The sequence below is a fragment of the Dendrobium catenatum genome, unplaced genomic scaffold (genome assembly GCF_001605985.2).
Source record: "Dendrobium catenatum unplaced genomic scaffold, ASM160598v2 original_scaffold_12804, whole genome shotgun sequence".
NCBI lineage: Eukaryota > Viridiplantae > Streptophyta > Magnoliopsida > Asparagales > Orchidaceae > Dendrobium > Dendrobium catenatum.
Window position 1 is genome coordinate 85,256 of NW_021331264.1, and position 27,740 is coordinate 112,995.

The 27,740-nt window shown below is 35.9% G+C and overlaps 1 protein-coding gene across 3 annotated transcripts; it reads left to right on the top strand.

The window, feature by feature from the left end:
• The first annotated feature begins 83 nt into the window (after positions 1–83).
• On the top strand, positions 84–26,762 carry LOC110100376 (probable leucine-rich repeat receptor-like serine/threonine-protein kinase At3g14840). Of its 3 annotated transcripts, XM_020827836.2 has the most exons (25): positions 84–100; positions 199–414; positions 783–963; positions 3,106–3,177; positions 3,267–3,335; positions 3,409–3,480; positions 3,567–3,638; positions 4,268–4,339; positions 4,422–4,493; positions 4,599–4,670; positions 4,801–4,869; positions 4,970–5,041; positions 7,699–7,770; positions 7,856–7,921; positions 12,096–12,161; positions 12,265–12,300; positions 12,436–12,479; positions 19,034–19,404; positions 19,493–19,688; positions 20,583–20,714; positions 21,489–21,601; positions 21,688–21,898; positions 22,132–22,369; positions 25,490–25,637; positions 26,192–26,762. In XM_020827836.2, exons 2-25 carry the CDS (start codon positions 321–323, stop codon positions 26,564–26,566), a joined length of 2,985 nt encoding a protein of 994 aa, XP_020683495.1. In that variant the 5' UTR covers positions 84–100; positions 199–320; the 3' UTR covers positions 26,567–26,762. The 3 variants fall into 3 exon arrangements, with proteins under 3 accessions (XP_020683495.1, XP_020683500.1, XP_020683494.1); XM_020827841.2 differs by lacking the exon at positions 84–100 and having other exon boundaries at positions 127–414; positions 25,490–25,557; positions 26,192–26,385; XM_020827835.2 differs by lacking the exon at positions 84–100 and having other exon boundaries at positions 130–414.
• The last annotated feature ends 978 nt before the right edge of the window (positions 26,763–27,740 follow it).

A 27,740-nucleotide genomic window follows, 5' to 3' on the forward strand; every position in this document is an offset into this window, starting at 1 on the left:
TTGACACTACTTGTGCACGCTATATCCACCAAGGAAGTGAACAAAATATATGCCCATCTAAGAAAATTTAGAGAGAGAAAATAGCATCCTACAATATTGAGTTACTGCCTAGTTGTAGTGGTTCACCATTAAATGAAATTACAATATGAATTAAGTCATAAAATTTAAAAAACTGACCAAGTCCAAAATTTTGCCCAGGAAAAACGCTGGGACGACTAGTCCACCGGCGTCGACAACTGAAAGCTGGCACCCCCTTACATGAGCGTCATGAGACAAGCAGCAGCTTCAGAAAAATCTTCTGAAATTACTCTGAAGTGGAGATGTGCCCAGAAAAGCTTCTTTTTTCTCTTCTAGTGATATCTGCGTTGCTTCCCGTGGCATTGTCTCTATCAACCCTCCTGCCTCCGGAAGAGAGTAAGCGCTACTGCCCGCGTTAGCTGAGCTATATTTGCTGTTGAATTTGCTTTAAAGATTGTAACTTGCTGCTTCTTGTCATACTAAAGCCGCATATCAAATGTTTGAAGTAATGCCCACAAGTGGTTGGTCAGTTAATCCGTCTAGAAGATTGAGTTATAAACTTTTTTAAAAACTTTTTGTAAGAATTTTCATTCAGTTATAGCTCATTTCAAGGTTCTCTGTAATTTTCTTTAAGCTTGCTGTGAAACTCCTGCTTATTTCAGTTTATTTTTAGTTCCAACGTGGAAGAAGATTTCCAAGATTACTTTTTTTTTTTCTTGTCCGTAGTTATCTTATTCTTGTTTTATTTTCTTTTATATGTTCAGTTGAAGCCCTCAAACGCATCGCCGAGGTATTGAACAAAACTTACTGGAACTTCAGTGTAGACCCGTGCAGTCAAGAAGCTGGTTGGGTCTCTCAGAATTTTGCAATGGGAAAAGCGAATGTTGCAAATGTCCGGTGCAGTAATTGCAATAACGATGGGAGCATCTGCCATGTGACAAGCATGTGAGTTTGGAAATTTCTTGCTGTTCACACATGTTTCTATTCTTCTAAGTGTAAATGCATATTTTTTTCCTTTCTGAGCATTTTGATTTCATTTATAGATAAGTACATGGATGTTCTTGATATACTTCTTGAGATAGAACAAATCCGACTTACTCGCTCAACGTCAACATCTGTGATAGATTGTGTGGTAACATGCACGGAAATCAAGTTTGTCTTATGAATTTGAAGATTCATTAAAGGAGGGTTTAGAGAATATTCAACGTGATCTGTTGTGTCCTCGAAAATTCACAGCGATAAATAAATGTAAAGTTTAACGTCTTAGCTTTTTACAAAGATCCATCACATAATCAGATAAAAGAGGGGGTGTAGCGTTCATAAGAGACCAAAATTTTTACGTGGAAACCCAAACAAAAAGGGGGAAAACCACGGGGCCTATCCTAATTTGAATGAATCCACTAGTGTTTGCAGCCAATTACCAATGAGGCACTTCCTTAGGGGGAGGCCTTGGTATGAAATAGCAAACATGCAACATATAGAGTGCATTACATTGTGTAAAATGGAATAGTCAGTACTAACATTTTCGTTTAGTCAGCAAGACCATAGTTGAATGGCGATGGAGGTTCGAAAGATTGTAATTGGTTGCCGATGGTCGGAAGGACTCTAGTCGGTGGGCGATAAAGGTCGGGAAGACTGTTGTCTGGCGACGGAGGTCAGAAGAACCGTAGTCTGGCGACGAAGGTTGGAAGGACCACATTCGGCGGCTGACCGTGGTTAGAAAGACTGTTGTCTCACGACGGAAGTCGGAAGGACTGTAGTCGACGAGCAATAATGGGCAGAAAGATTGTAGTCTGGTGATGGAGGTCGAAAGGACAGTAGTCGGCGGGCAACAATGGTCAGAAAGACCGTTGTCTGGCGACGGAGGTAGAAGGGCCGTAGTCTGACAACGGAGGTTGGAAGGACCATAGTTAGTGGGTGATAGTGGTCAGAAAGGCCGTTGTCTGGCAGCCTAAGTCAGAAGGACCGTAGTCGGCGAGTGACAGTGGTCAGAAAAATCGTTGTCTGGTGACGGATGTCGGAAGGATGGTAATTGGAGGGCGACAGTGGTTTGAAAAATTGTTGTCTGGAGACGAAGGTCGGGAATACCGTAGTCTGGTGATTGAGGCTAGAAGGACTGTATTCGGCGGGCGACAATGGTCAGAAAGACCATTGTCTGGTGACGAAGGTTGGAAGGATTGTAATCGGCGGGAGACAGTGGTCAAAAAGACCATTGTCTAGTGATGGAAGTCGGGAGAACCGTTGCTTGGCGACAGTTGTTGGGGGGGGGGATTCCGACGATAATCGATAGCTGGGAGTAAGTCTGGTGACATTCGGTGGCCAGGAAGAAGTCCGGCGTCAGTCGGTGGCCCGACAGTGGTCGATGAAAAGTCTAGTGGCAGGAGAACTTAGATTTTTCTTGCTTCCTTCCTTCTCTTCCTTGCTCCCCCCCTTCCTCTCTTGCTTCATCTCCATTTTCATGAGGAATAAGGGGTCTATTCATAATTTTTTGAGAGTGGCATGACCATTAAATAAGAGGAAGATCAAGTATATGTTGGGATTGGTTTTAATGGACGATTGATATTGATCCCATTGAGCGTTGATCGTTTACCGAGCATTTCAATGCCTTAGTGATGTCAGGATTTCACGATATTGGATTCATTGTATTCGTCTCGTTGAGCTGCTCGATTCGACTATAAGCATGTCACATTTGGAAACTGTTTGGTCATCCAATTTATGGTTCGAACTTTCCAAATGCGCTCCGGGTCTTCGATTTGGACCCATTTGGGCTCAGATTGGGTCGAATTTGGTGTCGTTGGGTTCATGTTTTCAAGACGTTCAGTTTGACTGTAAGTTTGCTAAAGTTAGAGTTCATATAGTTATGAATTTAATTTCGAAAGTTTCCAACTTAATTTTCCCTCAAGATTCGTGCCTAATCAAGATAATTTTTTGATGATATATCAGTGATAATTTAGGATCTCATGAAAACATTTGTTGAGTACTATGTTCCAATTGAAGCTTCATCATTAGAAGCTCTTGGTGCTTTCCAAAATTGATTTCATTTGTTTTTCTCCTTTATTAAATCCTTGTACCGTTTCGAACTTGCAGTGTGCTCAAGGAACAAAAACTTATGGGGACCCTACCACGTGAAATGGCCTTACTTCCATTCCTCCAAGAAATGTATGCCTCCCTAAAGGATTATTCATTGATCAGTCTGACTAACCTTTGTCTAAAATATTTACCTAACGGAAACTCATATTTTTGCACAGTGATCTCTCCCGCAACTTCCTTAGTGGTACAATACCTGATGAATGGGCAACTCTTCCTCTGGTGAATTTGTAGGTTATCTGAACCCATGCATGCAGGAACTTGCTGGGCTTTTGTTGACTAACAGTGAAATTTATAATGCAGTTCTCTTCGTGGAAATAGTATCTCAGGCCAAATTCCATCATGGATTGGAAAAATAACAACACTTCAACATTTGTATCTTGATTCTACTTATACTCTTCTTACTTTGTTATCTTGTTTTGCAAGTTGATGACTATAGTTTCTCTATCCTCTTTGGCCAGAATACTAGAAGCAAATCTATTTACAGGTCCTCTTCCAAAGGAGCTGGGCTATCTCCGAAACTTAACAAAACTGTGAGTCTTCTGGATATTCTTTTGGTCTTTGATAGGAAATACATGAGTTCGCAAGTAACCCTAATGGGAATACTTGAGTTCGCAAGCAAACCTATCAATAATCGTTAAAATCAGCGAGAAAAATAGAAGAACTTGGGTGGAAGCAATCAAAATCAGTAGATAATTTTATAGAAATAAAAGTGAAGCAAGAACGAAACAAAGATACAATTGATCCTCAATTTGAGAGGAGGATCGTTCTCTCCCAATTTCTAGACGAAAATCCTAAAGCCTAAGACACCAAAGAGAACTTCAAAAGAAACAATAATCTTGCATAACCCTAACCCTATTCCCTCCTCCCATACTTAAAGATTACAATTAATTATTTGAAGCCAAATTACTCCATTGTCCTTGCCGCCCCCCCTACTTTGCTTCCAATTCTTTTGAATTTGAATCCCTGGTGGGCCCCACTCCTTCCTCTCTCCTTATGCCGCTGCCCCTACTCCTGTAGCAAAGAACCGACCTCTTTAAAGAGGTCAGTCGGGGTTGGGCCGGTCCACTAGGGACCAGTCTAACACTCTCCTTCCTTGATTTAGTTCATATGAAATTCATATTCGGTGTACATATTGGTAATTAACGTTCTGATGGAACAGTGAGTTCTCCGCAAATGGATTTTCTGGAGAATTGCCTGACACTTTTTGTAACCTCACAAATTTGCAACACTTGTAAGTGGTAAACTTTCACATGAATTTTGAAATATTTTAATTCCAATAGACCAGCATTTATTGGGAGATAATTGCATTGCAGTCAGATTGGCAGTAACAACTTCTCAGGAAAAATACCACAGTTCCTTGGAAATTGGACACAGATTCGGATAATGTTAGCATTTCATCTTTATTTAGCTGAAGCCATATTTCAGCATTTTAGAATGATTTTAGCAATGCTAATCTTATACTAATCCTCCATAAATTTAGTGGCTTGCAGGGATCTTCAAGCAAGTGGTCTTCAAGGACCTATTCCTACTGGAATATCACTTTTAAAGAACTTAAATGACTTGTACGCAGTGATTCTCTTATACATTATTCTATGTGCATTACATTAATATATTTCACCTTACTTGACATATATCACAAATATTGAACCTTTTTATATACTTAAAATGATATTTATTGCTCACACTTTGCAGGCGAATCAGTGATATTACTGAAAATTCTGCTTTTCCACAGTTGGAGGGTATGCAACAGTTGCAATACCTGTAAGCTTTTGTTTCTTTAGCTTTTTCATGCGGCCAAACTATGTTTTTTTTTGGTTTTTTAGTTTTTGAGGGATTATCATTCTGAACTATGATGGTGCAGAATCTTAAGGAACTGTGGAATAACTGGAGAGATCCCCTCTTTCGTCAAAGCCTTCTCGAGTCTCAACCTCCTGTAAGTTGAATATACCCTCCGCTGAAAAGAAAAATCAGAATGCTATCCTTTTAAATATTGGCTACTTGAATCACGATTTAGTTATGCATTTGGTTATAATTGAGATACTTCAATATAATGTAAATGTCTCAAAATGTAAACTATTGGCTCTTTATTAGAGAAATGGATTGTTTCTTGTTAATCTGAACCGAACTCAACTCAAATAAGACTAACTAGAACCTGACTTGTTTGACGCATTTATTGTATACTCATGCAATTTTTTAGATCATCATGACACATATAACCCAAATATAGCCCGTTTAACTTGAGCATGGATTTTTTGAGTCGGGTCATTTATTGACATCCCTAAGATAGCTGTTACGCTCGGACCGATCCCAGCTAGACCGCTCCGGTTCTACACCCGACGGGCCAAGGCCGGGCGGAACCAAGCAGAGGAGGGGGCGGAAGTTTGGGTGGGCCCAAGCATGCGTTAAACACTTCGTTTGGAGGGAAAATGTGAATTAGAAGGGTGTTTAGGGAATTTGTATCTTTCCTTTAGCTTTAATTAGGGAGTAATGAGGGAATTAGGTTTCATCTTGAATTTGAATGTACTTTTGAGATCTAGGGTTTCTTGCTTTGGGCTCTTGGCGTTGCCGGAGATTGGAGAGTTGTTCTTTCTCTCGGATTGAAAAACAAATTGTATCTTTGTTGTTTTATTCATCATCTAGTGGAGTACAAGCTTTTCTTTGAGTTTTCTCTCAGATTTCCCTGGATTGGTGTTGTTTTTCTGTTGTAAACAGCAGTTTTTTGCTATTTTTTATGTTCTGGACAGCAATCTTTTCGCTGTTGATCTCCGATTTGGGTTAGGGTTACTTGCAAACTCAAGTATTTCCTATCAAATTGGTTTCAGAGCGTCGATTTGGGACCCTCGGTGGCTGAAAATCTGAAATTTTAGTGGGATATTTTTTTTTTCCGGAAGAATATCTTCGTGATTCTTGGGAAGAGAGATGGCTGGGAAGAAGGTAGAGGTTTTGGAAGACGAGATTGGTCAACTGAAATCATATTTGGAGGGAAAGTTCTTTGCCTTTCAAACTCAAATCACCTCCAACAACGAAAGGATAGAAGAGAAATTCACGGTGATGGAAGAAATGCTGAAGAAATTGCTGGAGTTGAAGATCAATCCTACGACATCGGAAGCGAGAGAGACCACCGGAGGTCATGTTGTAGGAGGGAATCTGAACTCGTTTAGAGGGAGGAGAAATCCGGAAGTGGAGTTCATTGAGGGGGAGGACGGCATGCCACCTCTAGAGCCACTTTCTAGAGAGGAGATGAGTTTGGGAAATGAAGGGAGAAGAGGGTGCTGATTTTGAAGGGAAGATTTTCATCGTCGGGGTGCTGATTTTGAAAGTTGAAGAGGGTATAATCTGATGAGGGGTTCGGGTATAATCGCCGGAGTGAGGATCGTGACAGTTAGGGAGCACAACATCTTCGAGGAATGGGAGGTTATGGAGGATTCAGGGGACACGGGGGAGACCAACGGGTGAGGAATCTGAAGATGTCCGTCTTTGAGGGTGAAGACGGTCATTGCTGGATCTACAAGGTGGAGCGATACTTTGCTGTCAATGGGTTGACAGAGGATGAAAAGTTGATAGCGGCGCGTTTGTGTCTGGAAGGAAAAGCCTTGGCATGGTATCAGTGGCGTGATAGGAGGGAGCCCATCCGGAGCTGGAGATAGTTCAAAGATTGCTTATTAGAGTGTTTCCGAGCCGATGGGAGAGGAGACTTCTATGAGCAATTATTTGTCCTGACTCAGGAGGTGATTGTGGCAGATTATCGGGACAGGTTTGAGTACTTGGCTAGCAGGTTGGATCACATTTCAGAGTCAGCTCTAGAAGGGAACTTCATGAAAGGGCTACGAATAGCAGTTAGGGTGCTGGAGCCGAGGAACCTAGAGATGACTATGGAGCTGGCACAATTGGTGTAAGATCAGAAGAAATCAGAAAGAGGAGCTCGAGGAAACTATTCAGGGGGATCATACAAGATGACTACCACCTTCTTACCATCAAAAGGGGTAGCGCCAGGGAGTCTGAAGGAAGCGCCAAAGGAGAAAACTGGAGGGGGAAATGGTGGACAATTTAAAAAGCTGACAGAGAAGGATATACAGGACAAGAGGGCAAAGGGGTTGTTCTTCAGATGTGATGAGAAGTACATGCCGGGGCATAGGTGCAAGGACTGAACTCTTCAGGTTCTCCTTGTCTGTGAAGATGAGGAAGACGATGAGGGAGGTGGGAGTAGATCTGAGGAGGAGGAGGAGGAGAAGCTGCACATGGATGTGGCAGAAGTCTCTCTGAACTCTGTAGTGGGATTCACTCCGAGTCACATTATGAAAGTGAAAGGAGAGATAGCTGACCGTGAGGTGGTGGTGTTGATTGATAGTGGGGCAACCCACAATTTCATTTCCAACCAGATCATTGAGTTGTTGGGGATGGAGTTGGTGGATGCAGGAGGCTATGGGTTGATGATGGCACGGGAAAGGTGGAAATGGTGGGCGTGTGGGCTCCGAAAATCCACACAAATTTTTATGTATTTGTTGTATTTCATTTTTCTTCTTGATGTATTTTGCTTGTTAATATTAACCTAAAAATGCTCTGATGTTCTTTTCCTTTTTTTTTTGCCAGAGATTTGAGCTACAACATGTTATCTGGGATAATTCTATCAACCTTTGGAAGCTTGAATCACGTCGACTTCATGTAAGCCATATTTACTGTTTGAATTTAAACATCATGAGTTTATAAGTAATTTTTCCTTGAGTAATGACAGCGCTTTGCTTTGCAGATTTCTAACCAGCAATAATATGTCCGGCTCTGTTCCTGATTGGATACTTAATGACAAAAACGATATGTATGATTGTTTTACCAAATTCATAGTGATTGTTCATTTTAATCACTCACCGTCCTTTCTTAACATTGAGATATTTTCAATGAGGAGCTTAATTCAAAAAAATAGGATTAGTTCATTCTTCCTTATAATTTTGTTTTGGAAAAAGTGCACTTTACTACGCCTAATGAAGCAGGGTGATATTCCGATCTAATGCTTTATACAAAATAAAACCATTTTATTATTTACAAATCAAGAAAGAACAAAGGTAAAAAATGCAAACAATCACATAAGCAAATCCACTCCAGTTGAGATTGCCCCCACTTCTCACAGTTCATTCAAGCTTATTTTTTATTAGTATCTTCTTTTGTGTTTAAGTTGATGAAAATCAATTTGCCAACTAATGTCAAATCAGAGAACACATTGAAAACTGAAAAAGCTAGAGAAAATGGCGAAAATAAAGAAGTAAAGTGAGATTTCACCAAAAAATTCATCTTATCAATATGAATCTTAATGCAAAATTACAAATCTTAAGGCATCCAAGTATTTAAATAAAAAATTTTAGAAATAAACTTTAGGACCATCCAAAGTTCATTTTCAATAAATTTATAGTTAAAATGAATGTCTTAGTGGGACAAATATGACGAGATGAAGCTCTTGTCTATGGTTGGCTGGAGCTTAAGATGATTGAATTTTGTTATTATTGAGTTAAGGTGCCTAAATAGTATATGATTAAAGAGAATTAGCACAGATCATATGATAGAGTTTTATTTTATAGTGAAATGACTAGAATAGTCCCCACCAAAAAATTTATAAATAAGCCATACTTCTACACATTCGAGAAAAGGCTAGAAGAAGGTTGAAGGAGGTCATGAGCAGGATTCCTTGAAGTGGAGAGAATCCTAAGCTCTACTTGCTAGCACCCAACACCCACCATTGAGCAGGATTCCTTGAAGTGGAGATAATTGTCAATGTTAGTCATCACTAACATTGACAATTATCATTACTTATAAAGCTTATGCTTGCCATCACAAATAAGGTTGACGTTTGCTATTATCACTAAGACTGACGCCTGCCATAATCACCAAGGTTGAAACACGTTGTTTCCATCAAGGCTAACACTCACCATCAACTCCAATGGCTGGCGTGTGGGCTCCGAAAATTCATGCCTCAGCCTCTCTTCGCCTGCTTTCTTTGACGGGGAGAGTTTTAACATATTTAGTTTCCGAGGTAAATTTTCATAAGGCAAATTGAGTTTTAGATAAGACACTATTTTGTCCTCATTTTGTGAGGACTTTATGATATGAGTTATAGTTTCCCATAGGCATAAGACCTATGGTTGATTACCCTCCTGATAATGAGAGATAACTTTTGATTAAGGCTAGTTGTTAAATTGGTTATAATAATTACCCAATGTATAATAATAACAATTTTAGGGTTTTTTAATTTTGAATTTTGGTGTTTATGATTTAAAATTTATCACTGTATATTTAAAATGGGTGATGGGGGAATGAAGATCAGCCCGATCAAAATCTCATGGTTCCATCGTTCCGGGTTATCATGGTTCTTGGTTTACTTATTTAAAGGAGGTAGTCGACCCAACCTCACAGAAGGAGCCTTTTCGGCAGCCATAGGTTTTTTCGTCCAAGAATACTTTGTATACTCGACGTGGATGTTTGTCTAAGGTGATGAATTTAAGTTAACCTTAGCTAATAGAGGGTTTTATATCTTGTTAAGAGCACCCTATGATTCATTACTCAATGAGCTTTTAACCGTAAGGGAACATACTGGCTTTAGCCATGACCGTAATATATTTGTGTCATATTGTAGCAAGATCACCTGGTCATTGAGCATGTGCCATGCATCTATTGGTGATGAATCAATTGAGAATGAATTGTAGTCATACACTCAGCAAAACATCTACTCTTTGTGAGCTAAAGTTATTCTTTAATTCATAATCCTCGCCAAACTATTGTTAAGTGTGGATGAATTTTAGTTTTAAGTTTTTGGTGATTAAATTTCTATTTAAATATTTAGAATTTAACATGTATTATATTTTAAAATTTTAATGTAATTTGAATATTGACCCCATCGGTTGAGATTCACTTTTAACATGGCCATCATCGGGATGGCATCAAATCACTTTAATAGATTTGTATTTTGCTTTGGGGTTTGAGTATTTTGAAAATAGGATCCCCTCTAGTTGAGATTTTAGGTCAACACGGACATCATCGAAAAAATTTGAAGTTTGTGCATGGTGGCTCTTTTTTTGTATTGGAAATAATTTGTTTCTAGAAATTTTAAATAATAGTTTAACCGTCTATTCTTGCATCATTAATTCAAGCCTATTTGCCGGATTGTGACATTTCCCATCCATTGACGCTCATCATAACCACCAATGCCGACACTTGTCTTCATTGCAAATCCAAATGCATGCCATTGCCACTAACATTGACGCTCGTCATTGCCACCAACACCAGTGCCCAACATCGCCAATGTTTTAGCTATTTACTATCACCAACAAGGTTAAAACTTGCCACTGCCAACAAGACCGATGCTTGCCTTTGCCATTACCTAAAAGGTCGACGCCTGCAATCACCACCAAGGCTGATGTCCATCATTACCATCATGGCCAAGGTCTATCTTCTTAGTTGCTAATCTCCCCTCTAATAAGTAGAACACGAGCATACCACTAATGATCTCTTGATGATAACTAACACTTGAAGACTCCTTTTATTACTATCATAGAAGCCATCTTCTATATTTTGTCTATTGCGTTGTATCAATGTTTTCTCCGGTTGTGTGGAACATAATCTTTTGAAATATATAACTCACACCTATGAAATTATTTCAAGTGTTCCAAGCCTATGATTTCCCCCTACCCAGATTTTTCATATAAAAAATTATTGTCTTCTATGATCTATTCCAGCTTATCTTATTTGTACGTGTTAGATTTGTATTCAATAGTAAGGCGATGAACTCCATCTAATGTCATGAATGCTCCATTACACAACAAAAACCAAAGAATTAGATCAGTTAGACACTAATTCGTCGGCCTATTCAAATTTCAACATGGAAATCTAGAGTTTATATATATATATATATATATATCTGTAGAGAGTATGATGTTAGTATAATACATGGAGAATGAAGAGGAGATGAGGGGTTAAAATTAAATCAATGCCCAACACCAACGTCTAAATAAAAAACTGCTAGTAAAGAAATAAATATTGAACCCAAAAAATATATATTATAGATTAATCTACACCTGTGAGAATAATCTACTAATCAATCTAGTAGGATATATTTATTAAAGTATGAACAACCCTACATTGTATGGTTTCTTACAATGATCATCTTTAATTAGTATCTAATGGCTTCAACCATTTATGTTCACCTGTGTCCATCCTAATGACCACCTTCTCCCTTCTTGACACTCGTCGACCCACATCATCAAATATTTTCTAACCAACTTCACACGGCATTAATCGGCATCCAACCCTTGATGCTTGCCGTTGCCCTTTGTCTATATCATCGATTGAAGCGTTTCATCATGCATTGACTCTATTAATCCTCAACACCATCAATTACAACCTCAAGAGGCTTTTTTCCAAAGTTTGAATTCTAGCATTATACTTTTTTCTTTCTAGTTATTGAAAAGGACAGACCTTTGTAAATTCAAATTTGAACTAGTCAATATAATTAAAATTTTATTGTTTTTTAAACATTAATGACCAAAAATAAATATATATAATTTTTATTTTGCTTTAACTATAATATATTGTCATTTTCCTCAACTTCTTGATATTATTTTGTCTTTTTCCAACAAAATAAATTAACAAATTCAAACAAAACGAAGTTGCCAACTATGAGTCAAACGAGCAAAAAAAAAATCAATATGTACAATAAGCAATATTATATATATTATAATATATATTTTTGAATATTGAACAATAAAATTTAAAATATATGGCTCGATTAAATAAAACTTAATTAAATTTAAAAACTAATAAATAAATTCAAATGAGATTTTAAATTTTAGATTGATGTTGAAGCTGCGGCTGGTCCTCCCAATTTTCATCGCCAGGCTTTGATAGTCTGTCAAAAAAAAAAAAAACTTGATCACAATCTCTACAAACATTAGAAGTTTTGAAATATCTATTTCAACAGATCTCTCTTTCTGTATTTTGACTTGCAGTGATCTTTCTTATAACAACTACACTTTCGAAGGCGGCAATGGTAAAACATGCCAACTAAATAACATGTAAGCTTGAATTATTTTTTTTTTTAAATCAAAAATTTTGCCCACATTTTTGTTTGTTCATGTTATTTAACAATTCCACAACTTTTGCTTTGTTTCACTTCAGCAACTTACTGGGGAATTTACACAAAGACGATGATCAGTAAGAGCTTCCAGTTCAACCAATACATAGCTTTATTTTGTTTTTAAGATGCTTTGGGGTTTTTAAGCGTACCTTTTAGAACACTTATGCCTGATATCTTATTTGAAAAATTTCTTTTATTGCAATATTCATTAGAAGTGAGGGTGTGCCATGTTTGGAGACCATTCCCTGCAATGGAGGTAAGAAAGCATTTTTGAACTTAGAGTTCATACTGTTTTTTGTAATTTAATAATGACTTTATTCGCCTATAAAATGTTTTTACCCAGCATAACATTTTCCTGTAATCTAAATTGTAACCAAGTTCTTTAGTTTGTGGTTCAGTTTGTTTTTATCAAATCAGCATAACATTTTTCAGTAATAGAAATTGTAACCAAGTTCTTTAGAATGTGTAGGCCCTTCCATAAGATAATAAAATTTGGCACAAATCTTGTCACATTAATCAAGATCTAATGGTATGGCTCAAAGTATACCCAACAACAATCTTAAACTATTTAACTGCTAGATTCCAATCCCCATCAATGCACACAAAGCCTGAAGGCTTCATCCATTTATCCATCACCACAAAAGGCAAAATGGTCCAAAACCAACTTCAAAGATTAGGTGTCTCATCTTTGATCAATCAGACCAAAATATCCTTCAACTAAGAGAATCTTGGTTTAGTATGGATCCTAGTTACTCACATGAGTACAGAATGTGTTACGGAGAAAATATTTCTCTAGGAAAAATCGGCTTTTTTCTTTAATCATGTGCGTGTAGGAAAAAATAATCACTATGAATGACATAACATATCTCTATGGGCTTTTGATTGTTACTAGCACAACAATTTAATCCTATATTTGGGAAAGTTTCCTACTCTCGTTGATGGATTGAACTCTGATTATTCATAGCCAAAGAAGTTCATACTCTTTGTCCAAATTTCTAATTATCTTTATGGCTAATCAACAATAAAAAGGTAAACTTGGGGAGTGATGGAGCACAAGAATTAAATATTAGGCATGCACATGATAACTAACTACATGAAGTTCAAATATGTGGACATAGTGGAGAGTTGAATTTTGATGCCTTACTTGAATGGCCGGCTGCCTCTTTCAATTAAAATGTATGTGATGATCAAGATCAAACCATGAAGACCTTGAATCAAAAGTCAAATTCTAGGCTCATCAGCAAATTCAGCATGCACTTAATTAAAGGACCACTCTACTTTACATTAAACGCGTGAATGGGCCCTCCCTTCTTTATGAAGCAATGTGTTCACATGTGGTATCACTCTCCTTCCAAAATAAGCGTGGTCGAACCCTAACCTTATGTAATTTAATTTTTCAGTTGGCTTAGACATGCCGAAAGTTACCTAAATGCTTGGTGGTGCTTCACCACACTCACATTCAATCATATGAATCTATTTAAGGGTGTTATATTGGGTCAACAGGTCGGGTTCAGGTTCAACCCAAATGTGATCAACTTGAGCCGGACCCTTTCAATACAAAACAACAACAACAACATCAAGCCTCTTTCCCACTACATGGGATTGGCTATATGAATCTTTTTTTTCCATTATTTGGTTAAGAGTCAAATTATCATTTAGATTTAATAAAGAAAAGGTAATTTCTAATATTATCTAACCAAGACTTTTTAAGGTCTACCTCTATCTTTCTTAACATAGGTTAAATCTAATACATCTACTCTCCTAACCTGGTCATCGAAAGGCCCGCTGCTTTATGTTATCAAACCATCTAAGACGACTCCCTCTATCTTATCTGCCACTGGAGCTACTCCAACCTTTTCACGTATATGCTCATTTTGTATCATGTCTCTAAGATTAAAGCCACTCATCCATTTGAGCATCCTCATCTCTGCAACACTTAACTTAATATTATGCTTCTCTTTTAATGGCTAACATTCTGCGCCATAAAGCATTGCAAGTCTAACCACCATCTTATAGAATTTTTCCTTAAGTTTGAGTGTTGCTTTTCTATCACACAAGCCCGATGCATTCCCCCACTTCATCCATTCAACTTGAATTCTATTAATAATATCTCCATATATTTCACCATCATTTTGAACAATAGACCCAATATATCTAAAAGGTGTACTTTTATTAATGACTTGATCGCTCAAAGTCATAAACGCCCCACTAGATCTATTACTACTAAAATTACACTCTATGTATTCGATTTTAGATCTAATCAAACAAAAACCTTTAGATTCTAAAGTTGACCTCTATAATTTAAGTTTACCTTATGCTCCCTCTTTAGTCTTATCAACAGGAAGAATATCGTCAGCAAAAAACATACACCATGGAACATACTCTTGCAAATCTCTAATAAGAACATCCATGACTAAAGCAAAAAGATATGGGCTTAAGGTTGATCCTTAATGTAATCCAACTAAAATTGGAAAATACTTGGTCAAACCACCTTGTGTTTGAACACAAGTAATAGCTCCAGCATACATATCTCTAATGACTTGAATATAAGCATTATTAATCCATTTCTTTTTTAGAATTCTCCATAGCACTTCTCTTGGAACTTTATCATATGCTTTCTCTAAATCAATAAATATCATATGAAGATCTTCTTTTTTTTCTGTATACTTCTCCATCAAACCTCTCAATAAATGTATGGCTTCAATAGTAGACCTACCCGGCATGAATCCAAATTGATTTTGAGCAACATTAGTAACACGTCATAACCTATGCTTCATAACTCTCTTCCATAGTTTTAAAGTATGTCACATCAACTTAATTCCTTTATAATTTGCACAATCTTGTGCATCACCTTTATTCTTAAAGATAGGAATCAACAAACTCATTCTCCACATATCTCACATCTTTGTAATCTTCAAAATAATATAAAAAATTTAGTTAGCAAAGAAATTCCTTCATCTCCTAAGCATTTTCACACCTCTATTGAAATATCATCAGGTCCAACAGTTATCCCACACTTCATTTTCTTTAAAGCCTCTCTAACTTCAGTTTTAGTAATATGCCGATAAAAATAAGAATTTCTATTTTTATTTAGAGTGTTAAGGGCACTAAAGTCAAACGTATTTTCACAATATTCATTGAAAAGCTTAGCAAAAAGGTGGAACTGAACCCGACCTGTTAGCAATCCTAATTTTACATGATAATCCATTTTAATTAAAAAATATTTTTATTAACTTATTAATTATTGATTTTAGGTTAATTGATAAAAAATGAGAAGATTCTACCAACAAATAAAATTTTTAAGGCAAAATATTAAATGGGTCTTTTTCGGATCAAAATTGAGTTAGTGGGTCAACTTGAACGTAATTCGTTTAATAAACAGGTTGGAATGCATGACCTGAATCTGGCCAATTTATTAAATAGGTCAACCTAAATCTTGATTTTTGGGCCAAGTCCGAGTCAATTTGGCGGGTCAGGCCATTTATTGACACCCCGAAGTCTACCACTCATGTGTTTAAGGGATTTTTTTAGTGCTTTCTCTCCCTTTCATCGCACCCCTCAGTGCTTGGCAACACTTCATCACGCTCATGCATTTTCACTTGCTACTTGCATGCATGGGGAGCTCATCCTCGAGCATGGGATCTTCCCCTCTTGGTGCTTCATTCCATCCTCTCTGTGTTGGCCTTTGATGGTTGTTGCTGAGTCTTTCAGGGTTATTACTTTTCTCTTTTTCTTACTCATTGATTGTCACCACAGTGACAAAACACATCTTTCTCTCTCTGTTTAATTGGCTACTCTTAGGGGGAGAAATTATTTTTGCTTAAATACATTTTGAATGGAAAATGATATTTTTATAAGATTTAGGGCGAACAACGTGATGCTCGTCCCTACAGCTTCGCAATGATGCCCCCAACGTCGTAGCACAATAATTTTTAATTATTTTGCAAAAAGACAGAGAGCTTAATACAGTAGTGTAACCTACCTGACGTCGTGACCATGGATTTTAAAACTAGACCGAGCTGGCCGATTCAACTGGTTGAACTGTGAACCAACCGGCCGGTTACGGGCTGGTTAAAAACTGCCTCCATAGAGAACCGGTCTCGGGCCGTTCGTCGAATCAGCAAACCGGGACCCGTTCAAAATAACTGGCCGGTTCGAACTGTGAAGCTTTTGAGGCGTTCGATTTAATCTAATGGCTGGGATGAAGGGAAGCTAATAATTAAAAAAATAGAAACAGAGAAACCCTACTATTCATTCATTTCATCATTTGTTCGTGGTTCGCCTCCAGCCCTTCACGATTCGGGACTCCTCTCATCTTGCCGTCGGCAGCTGCTGCTGCTTGCTGCATTGCGATTTGCGAAGCGCTAAAGCGACTGAAGGCTTCCTTCTCTTGGTCAAGATCTCCTCTCCTACCCACAATAAGTTTTTCAATTTCTCCTCTTTGCATTTGGTAGTCGGCAGAGATGTCTGTTAGGTTCCATTAAACCAGCTTTGTATGATGATTTTTTATCTTTGAAACTGGCTTTTTTTTTTTACTCCAGAATGGTTTTCAGTTTTTTTGTAACTCAAGCTCATTTCATTAAACGAAGTGGCTCATAGATGAATGTATATATGTGTAACACACATGCAGATTTGCTGGAATTACAGGTCTTTCATTTAATTGTTATAATCAGCAATTCTATAATTCGATATGATGCTTGCTAGACCTTGGCCTTGGTGATCTCTTGGCTCACCTCTTGCCCCTCTCCCTTCATAAAACTCTTAATAAAATGGCAAGAAGTTTCATCTATCATTTTAGATAATAAATTTTGGAATGACTGCTTGGTAACTTCCAAATTATCTGTCTTTAATTCGGCTGTTGAGAATTGTTGATTTTGATGAAAAACCATCTCTAGAATTTCTTTATGATGGGATGTACAGAACAAGGAGAGCAATTAAGTTAATGTTTAGAAATGTCAAAAGGATGTACAAACCGTACACAATCATTATAAAGAGGAGATGGGATGGTCAGTTAAGACAAGACATACATTGTGCAGCCTACTTTCTTAATTCACATTTTCAATATGATAAAATTTTTTTTTTGCCACAAACCTGAAGTGATGCAAGGTTTAATTGATTTGATTGGAAACAAAGATGTATGTCCTAAACTATCAGCAACAATGAATGAAGTTAGGCTTTTTCGTGACAATTTGGAAAGCTTTGACAAACCAATTGCACTAACGATGGCCACAGAAATGCAGCCTGGTAAGTGAAACAAATATTTTAGTATGCATTTCTTCTTTCATGCATATTAGATATTAATTAACTAATATTTATTTGTTTGTAGACGAATGGTGGAAGATGTTCGGATTAAGTGCACCAAATTTGCAGAAATTAGCTGTTAGAATTCTTAGCCAAACATCTTGATCTTCTGGATGTGAAAGAAATTGGAGTGTATTTGAACAAATTCATACAAAGAGAATAAATCATTTAGAGCATCAAAGGCTTAAAGATTTTGTATTTGTTCGGTACAACCTCAATTTGAGGCATAGGTATGACTATATGACTTTTAATTATATATAAATATTTTTGGGTGTATACAAGTATAGAGATGTCATTTATGTATGATTGTATGACTTAATGATCTTTGAATTATGTTTAGATTTCAAAAAAAAAAAGAAGAAGAAACTATGATCCTTTGGATTATACAAGCATAGAGATTGTAGATTTTTGGGTGCTTGATGAAGAATCAGTTTCAGAACTTATTTTGGAGAATTTATAAACTGAAATTTATGCAGAAGATGTTATTCCTCTTGCCGAAGAACCTCAAAGTTCTTAATTGATTTAAGTTAGATCATTTGAAAGAGATGTTTAATATATATATATATATATATATATATATATATATATAATATTTTATATTTCTAATATGCAGATGATGATGTCCTGGATGAGGATGGAAATGACCCTGAAATAATTGGCAATGATGATATTGATGCATTTGGAGGGAAATGTTTTGATGAACAAGGATTTAGCGATATAACTTTTGATACTTCAAATCTAGGAGATGACTTCTAGATTTATTTGCATATTTATGTTGAAAGTTTTACTTGATATGAAATTATAAACTATTGATTCTAATTTTGTTTGATGCCAAAAGTTATGCATTTGTTTATATTTTATTGACTTATTTGATGCGACATTTATATTATGTGTTATTTATTTTTATTTTATAAACTTAATTATGTCATATTTATGTTATTAGATTAGTTTGATATGAAAATGGAATGTAGAATGAATGCATTAGAAGAAAATTTATCATTTATTTTATATTTGCTTTAATAATATTATTATTTATTACGTCATCCGGTTCGACCAGTCGAATCAGTCGAACCGTGAACATGTTATTTTTCCGGTTCATTGTCCGGTCCGGTTTTCAAAACCTTGGTCGCGACGCTCCTATGGAAAAATTTTATATTTTTTATTCATGCACACAAATCCTCGGGATCCGTATCAAAACAGATTCAGACACTCACATACATACATAGTACTCATAGACATATGCAAATGTGCAAATGCAAAAATTTTAGTGAGTTATCCTTATCAGATCGGGTCGGAATTGGTACAACTGCGGACTGCTACACTTGGTATTACATTTCCTCTCATAGTGAATGATATATGTGCTAAATCTATCTTTCTTCTATCTGAGTAGCTTGGCATTAAGCCATCCTTGCAAGAGGTGTGTTTTCATTTCTTTTCCATAAAAAAACATAGCATTCTTGCATTTTTATTGAAATATTGATGTTCAGATAGTTCTCTCTTTTGCAACAGAGAATTCAGCCATTTACATAAATTGTGGAGGTGAGGAAGTGACTATCAATCACAAGACTTACGAGCAAGATAGCGTTAATAATGGTGTTTCAACATTTCGCTTGGGTACCAACTGGGCTGTTAGTAGCACTGGCTCTTTCCTGGATTCTAGTGATAAGAACAACTTCATAGCTACCGCTAAGAACAAACTCTCCATGCCAAACTTTGAATTATATAAAAATGCACGAATCACACCCTTATCTCTCACCTATTTTGGGCTTTGTTTGTCAAATGGGAATTATAGTGTTAAGCTACACTTCTCTGAGATAATATTCAGTGATTATAATGGACATCCTAGCCCTGGAAGACGAATCTTCGATGTTTACATACAGGTAGGAGGAACTTGTCTTGAAGAATTAAAAACTATCCGTCTGTCTAAACAGTTAATTCGTTATATATTATTTTATTTGTTTGTTTAAGGGGGAACTAGTCTTGAAGGATTTCAATATCAGAGATGAAGCTAATGGTTCAGAAAAGGCTATTGTTAAAACATTTCCTGCAGTTGTTACAAGGAAGACATTGGAGATTCGATTCCATTGGGCTGGAAGAGGAACAACTACTGTTCCTATGAGTGGATCGTATGGTCCTCTCATATCAGCTATATCCGTCGAGTCAGGTATGTTCAGCTTATGAAATGCTTCTTTTCTATCTATTTCAGTCTGAAGAGCCAAATATGCCATTTTTTCTGTTGTTAGCCATATCTTTTGGTGAATCATTGTTCAGATTAATTTCGGCTCAAGATATCACCGAACCCTTTTTTAAAATTTTGGTTTACAGTGCAAATAGATGACATGAAATGTTAACTTGCTTTTTTGCCCAATTCCTAGCAATGCTATCTTTCATGCACCCCTTTTTCGTCTCTTTTTCCCTTCTTTGTGCATCCCAAATCATTAAGGCTTTCTTTGGGACAGCTTTTTTACTGTTTCTTAAAGCAATTTTTTAGTATAAAAATTTTATTTTTTAAACTAAAAAGATGTTTTAAGAAACAATAAAAAAGCCGTTCCAAACGAAGCCTAAGTAAAAAATTCGTTACCTAATCTTTACCCATTCCTGATTTTACTTTTACCACTTATTCATCTTAACCTTTTCTTTTCTTTATGTTCAACTTGATTGCCTAAGGCATAATTAATGTCAATACAAAATTCATAAAGCATAATCAGTCTAATTGGGGTTTACAATTTTTTCTTTTAAATCGCCATGATATTCTCTTATGGTGTAGTTTACCTTGATGCAATTTTTCATTTGAAGCTTTTTTACGGTACTCTACTTTCATCTTTTTAAGATCAAAATCCATTTGAAGCTTTTTGAGTTTCTTACTTTTGCAATTCATATGATAGAATTGGTCTTTAGGTTGAGTTGTATTTTGTGCTCATTTAGTCATTTTTTTATGCGTTCTGTATCCAAATTATCGAACTTAAGAAAATTAATCTGTGAGAGAATCTGTTCGTGCTGTTGATGATTGGTTATCCATATATTACTGTTTCATCGTCATTTTCTTCTTTTCTTTCAGCTTTCGAACCTCCGAGTAAAAGCAAATGGTTTTTGATCGGAATCACTTCTGCGGCAATATCTGCTGCAATTCTTCTTATATTTGTTGCTTGGAAGAAAGGCTATTTCAGGTGCAAGGAAGCAATTGACACTGGTATTCTACATTTAATCTCCATATGGAATTGATTTATAATCTTTTATTTCACCCATTTAAGCCGGCACTAAATGATTAGGATTAGGCACATAATGAAGATGAGTCAATAATCAAATTTTAAACTGCTGTAAATTAGATTATGATAATCGCATTGGCCATTTTTCTCCCTAAAATATGATTATTATCAAGTAGCATGCACTAGCATCCCTTTCAACCACGTAAATCCATCATAATTCATTCTCATTTGAACATTGTGCATTTATGATAGAGGGGCAGAGACCCAAGGAAGCCACAAATTTATCTAACTTAATCATAGCCAAGTATGGCTTGGATACTATTGATTAGGGTAATAATCATTGGGGGATCAAAGTAGGATTAGATATGGCAGTGATTAAATATGTTTTCTACTGGAAATCATTGGGGGATCAAACTAACATATTTAAACTATATTAATGGGATTAAACCCAAAGGTGCATGTGCTTTAACACACTCTATTCTTAATGGTATAAAGCACGGTTGATCAAAATAGCTTTGCATGGTTTTACAATGGTGGTTTCACTGCACGGTTATAATGATAATGGAGAGAATCTAGTTCCCAGTATTATTTTTCAAATTTCTTGTCAAACATTTTCAATACAGCGTCTGCAGTATCTGGCACACTACATTTAAGTTAGACAGGAAACATCCGAGCATAGCTAGTTTAATTGAATATTTCATCAATTTCCTGAGACAAACTGCTAGCTTCATCAGGATGACCTTCTGTACTTTGGACAGATCTGAGGGGTCTGGAAACTGTCTCCTTTTCTCTAAGACAAATTTTAACTGCTACGAGCAACTTCAGTTCTTCTAACAAGATCGGGGAAGGTGGTTTTGGATCGGTGTACAAGGTTTGTGCAAACTTCTGTTTTTTCTCTTTTTGTTAAGTTTAAAGTTGAGATGTGCATATTTATCGTAAATTCTTTTTCTAATTCAGGGCCGGCTACCAGATGGAACTGTAATAGCTGTGAAGCAGCTTTCTGCAAATTCTAGTCAAGGAAATCATGAATTTATAAATGAGATAGGCATGATTTCTGCATTACAACATCCAAATCTTGTAAAGCTTTATGGATGTTGCGTTGAAGGAAATCAGTTATTGTTGGTATATGAATATATGGAAAATAATAGCCTTGCACGTGCTCTTTATGGTAAGAGTGATCAATTGCGTGTTTAGTATGAAGCATTTAATTGTTGTGTTCAAACTATTCTATAATTCTGTTAGTGTATTTCCATTATTATCTTTAATTCATCCCAAATAGTGGGATAAAGGCTGGTTATTGTTGTTGTTGTTGTTACTATCATCTTTAATTCAGTTCTTCATTCTTTTATCTCATTCGTATGTTGGTTAGTGAATCATTTAATGTTGTTACTGATGTTGTAGGGCCAAAGCAATGTCAGTTGAAGCTAGATTGGTCCACCAGGCACAAGATTTGTGTTGGCATAGCAAAAGGTCTTACTTACTTGCACGAAGAGTCAATGATAAAGATTGTTCATAGAGACATAAAAGCTACAAATGTGTTGTTAGACATTGATCTTAACCCGAAAATATCAGATTTTGGATTGGCAAAGCTTGATGAGAAGGGAAACACCCATATTAGCACCCGAATTGTTGGAACAATGTAAGTAATTTTAGTCTTTTTTTTTTCCTCTAAATTAATATTAATGTATTGTTTGCATCAATATTTGACCTTGTAAATGTAATAAGCCAAACTCTCAATTATTGAGATATAGTCTATTTTGGCCTAATAACCTTACAATTTTGTCCCGTTGATGTAATTTTCCAAGAGATTACCCATCCTAAGGCTGCTCTTGTACAAATACGCTTAACTTTGAGTTTCTACTGAAATTCTAACCGTTACACCAAAATGCGTCTTGATGTTTAAGAGTTCAACTTTATTCTCTTAAGGGATTTTCACAATCTCACCCAGTTAGATAACTAAAATCCTTGTCAGAATCATCCAACAAGTAGATAGGAACAGTTAATTCTCATCTTTAAGCTGGTGTGTTGCTATGATACCATTTGTAACAATTCAAACTCTTAACCATCAAGATATTGTTAGTTTGGCTTAATAGCCTCACGGGTTGTCCTCTTTGTGTTCTTTCTAGGAGGTCATCCATCCTAATACTATTCTTCTATGAGCGCACATAACTTTGGAATTTCTACCGAGATTCCAATGTTATCGAGATTCCAACCTGTTTAAGAGTTCAACTTTATTTTCTTAAGAGATTTTCACAATAAATGTCTTGTGGCAACTACGATGTCTTTGTTGGTTCCATTTAAAGCAGGTTGGGAGTAAATTTAATGGCACAAAGAAATCTTATAACAATTGTAAATTCATTAATCATTCTATAATTACTTTGAAAGCTGATCAATACTCTTCCAAATATATTTTGATAACTTTAACATGTTTTTATGCTATTTTTTTCTCTTATTATGCTTTAAAGCAGCTTCGTGATCTCTATCATGTCCTCTCAAATTTAATAAGAAGCATATGAAGATTTATTTTGCTCTTTTGTTCCATTAATTACCTTAGCATGAAAAACTTTCAATAGAATCTTCCTAACATAAACTCAAATTAATTTGCTGTTTTTGGCATGATTTTCTTAGTATACATTCCATTACTATTTATATTAAATATCTTATGAGTTTTATTGTCATTCAATTACCACAATTCTAATCATCTCCTTCATCTTTAATCTTATTAAAAAATACTTATCTCAATTTATTTGTTATATTTTGGTTGTGTGTGGTGATATTTTTTGCAGCAAAGAGATATAGAGTTTAACATTTTAGTTTTGCACGAAAATACAACAACACAGAGATAAGAGAAGAGTGCTAAAATTGTAAGAGACACCATAGTTTTTACTTCAAAACCATTACAAAGGAAAAAACCATGAGGTCTTAATCAGGCACGATGGTTCGAGGATCATAGTCAGTGGGCGACAGTGTTCTGAGGATCCTAGTTGGTGGGCAATATAGGTCAGAGGATTGTAATTGGTGGGTGATGAGGTTGGAAGGACCTTAGTTAGGCGACAATGGTCAAAAGAGCTAGTTGGGTAATGATTGTCACGGGATTGTAGTTGGACGACGATGGTTCAAGTAATATAATCAGGCTACAGTGGTTAGAAAATCGTAGTTGGGCAATGGTAGTCCGAGGATCATAGTCAAGCAACGATGGTCGGCGGACTATAGTCGAGCGATTGTGATTGGAAGACAGTAGTTGGGCAATGGTGATCTGATGATCCAAGTTGACGGATGATAATGGTCGGAGGATCATAGTCGGCGGGCGACGAATGGCAGGACTGTAGTCGATGGTCAACGGAGGTCAGAAGGACCGAAGTTTGACGATGGTGGACGGAGGACCGTAGTTAGGCAAAAGTGGTTCGAGAATTATTATCAGGTGACTGTGGTCAAAAGATCATATTCTGGTGACAGCGGTTTGAGACTTGTAGTTGGCGAGCGGTGATGGTCAGATGACCATAGTCATGGTTAGAAAACTAAAATTGGGTGAAGGTGGTCCGAGAATCATATTCGAGAAATAGTGGTTGAAAGATTATAGTTTGAAAATGGTGGTTCGTTGATCGTAGTTAGTGAGCGACGCTGGTTGGATGACCCATAGTCGGCAGGTGATAGAGATCGGAGTGACTGTAGTCAACGAAAGTGATCAAAAGACCATAGTCGGGTGACGATGGTCTGAGGACTGTAATTGAGTGACAGTGGCCGGCCGACGAAGTCCTGATAGCGATGGTTAGGCGTGTGATGCTACAGGATCCTTAGAGTGTCAGAGCTCTCTCTAATCCCAAGAGGGAATTTGGGCTCCCGCTCCAAGCTCCTCCTAAAGCTCCCCATCTTGTAAAGAGTGGGGGCCTATTTACAGATTTTTGAGAGAAGCATGCTACATAAATTTGGCTAAAATCCAAACATTCCATTGGACAACCCTTATTGATTCCCTTGATAATAAAGTATTCATTCAACATTTGCGTGTCTTAATGATGTTAGAAATTAGTGATTTGGGCTCTTTAGATTCATACTGTCGAGCTCTACGATTTAATTATAAGTATGTTTATTTTGGATATCATTTGGTCATCCAATTAATATTCTGAAGTTTTCAAATACATCTTAGTCTTTTTGATTGGGCTTATTCGAGCTCGGATTGAATCATTTTTTGTGTCGTTGGGTTTGTCTATTCGAGACATTTAGTTTGACTATAAGTTTTCCAAAATCAAAGCTTGGGTGATTCTTAACTTTTTTTTGGGAGTTTTCATTTCAAATATGCCTCATGATTCATATTCGAACAACAGAATTTTTCATGACAAATTAATCTTGATCTTTAAAATTCTATCTGATAAACTTAACATTCCATTATCTTATGTATGAATCCCAAGGGGTATTTAGTTTCCTCTTCATGCATTTTTTTAGGAGCCAACTTAAATTTACTACTTTTAAATCAATATGTGATATACTTCATAGCTCAATTCATTATACTTTTTAAATATATTTCATTTTTTAAACACATTTAATATTTCATGCAGCCAACCCAACTTAGTGAGATAAAGGTTTGATATTATTATTGTTGTTGTTGTTACAACTCACGTTTATTATTATTTTTATTTATTTTTGAATTTTTTGGTTGTCTTCATCTTTAATAAGATTTTATCATTATTCATAGATGATAAAATGTTCGTATGTTTAAACTTCAATTTGAAAGAGTTAATAATTGCATTCAATGTTTTGGCAGTGGATATATGGCACCTGAATATGCAACACGAGGATACTTGACAGAAAAGGCGGATGTCTACAGCTTCGGTATTGTTACTTTAGAGATTATAACTGGAAAATACGTCTCCGGCTATATAAATAAGGAAAAATATCATCTTTTAGATATGGTAAACTTGCAATACCAAGCATTTTTCAGCTACTTTCTACATTTCTTGTTCTATTATTAATCATTATTGTAAAAACTGAATCAAATTGATCGTCGAACTAATCCTCACATCAATTTTTAGTTCAATTACTAATCAGATTTACGCGGAAGTGAGATCAACCTGTACTTAAACCTCTCAATCAGTCAATCTTTATAACTAGGAGCAGTAGAATCAGTTTGATTAGAAATTACAATGAAGAGATGATGTTAGATTTGTAATGTTTTTTGAGAAATTGACAGGTAGAAAAAGCTCAAAATAGTCATTTTATCATTCATATGTGGCCAATTTAGTATTAGATGATCACATTTCTCAAATTTAATCCCTCCATCATACAAAATTGATTCTAAATAGTTATAAATTGATAGAGAATATAATACAAATAATGATCCAATTTAAATTAATTTCTATGATTTTGGATCATCAGGTTGAGCATTCTAACTTTGAATCTTTCCTTCCGCGGATTTGATGTCCATTCCAATTCTCAAAACATCGATATCTATACTGTGTCGTCACAGGCATATGCAGCAAAAGAGGAAGGGGACTTACTGTCTCTTGTTGATAAAAGACTGGGAGTGGAATATGATCAGGATGAAGCATTGGGAATGATCAGTGTGGCTATTCTGTGCGCACATTCTTCACCACTTTACAGGCCTTCAATGTCCATTGCGTTGAAAATGCTTACAGGAGAAACTGAAATCCCAGACTTTGTTCCAGATCCATATCGATTCGGAGAGAATCCATATGAGATGGCTGCAAGCTCAGGAAGAAATATACAACCATTTTATATTGGTAAGTTTGGGAATGATTTTAGGGAGTGGGAATCAAAAACTGATTGTGTTAGTTATGATTCTGAATCTCACTCGTATCTACTAGCATCTTCTGCTCCATGATTTCTCATTTGTTGCTATGGAGAGATTTCATTTCTTTTTTCTTGGTGAGCTTCTGAGCTCAATAATAATAGTTCTGGCACTTTTGCTCTGTGTTGTGATTAATATTGGTGAATATTAGGGGCTGTTTGGCTACATGTGGGATTTAGTAAATATTGTATGTTCTGATTCAGTAAAATAGTGAAGTTGTTTGGCATGATATTATAATAAATCATTTGATGGATATTTTTTTTAAAAGTTATGATATAAATAAAGGAGATGAGGAGGTACAGTGAGGATAAATGCTGCAAATATTTTAAATTTTACTTAGATTTTACTCTTTCAAATGTTGAAGCCATTATTTCCATTAAATTTCTCACTCATTTAATTGTACAAGCAAAGGACTATAATGATGCCATCTCCAAGATTCAGGCTTCATTTGTGACAGTTTTTTTTACTGCTTTTTAAAGCTATTTTTTAGTACAAATTTTTTAATTTTTTTACTAAAAAACGGCTTTAAGAAACAAAAAGAAAGTCGTCCCAAACTAAACCTCAACTTAAAACAGCTTTGATACTAGTTTTGTTATAGTGGAAGTGCCCAAATCTTCACTACAAGTGCTTGAGAGAGTAAGTGAATTAGGAAAATTTGAATTTATCTCTCTCAAAATACTTAACAAAGCTCTGTAATCACTTAATATGTTGGTTTTTTTATTTTATTTTATTCAAAAAATATATCTGAAAATTTATTTCAAACTAAATTATTCAGTTTTTTTTTTTTTACAAATAAGAGCTGAGACCCTTGTTGGATAGTTATACAACATTTCACCATAGGAGCTCCTAGATCATTTCTCTACCCAGTACCTTCTCCATATTCAGTGATTGCAGAGCTTTTATGATTAGGCATCGACAAAGTTTTAAAGTGATGGTCTCTACATTCTTCTTTGTTCAAGATTATTAATATAAAGCATTTGGTTAGTTATGTTTGAATATTTTATGTTTGTATTATAAACCTTAAACCCATATCACCATTAGACATTATAGTATTTGCTACGAATTAGTTAGAATTGTCTTCAAACTATCATTGAATTATATTCGAACAATCTTTGAATCATATTCAAACTATTATTAAATCATATTTCAATCACGATCAATTCATCTTCGAATCATGATCAAATAATCTTCAAATATATCATGATTG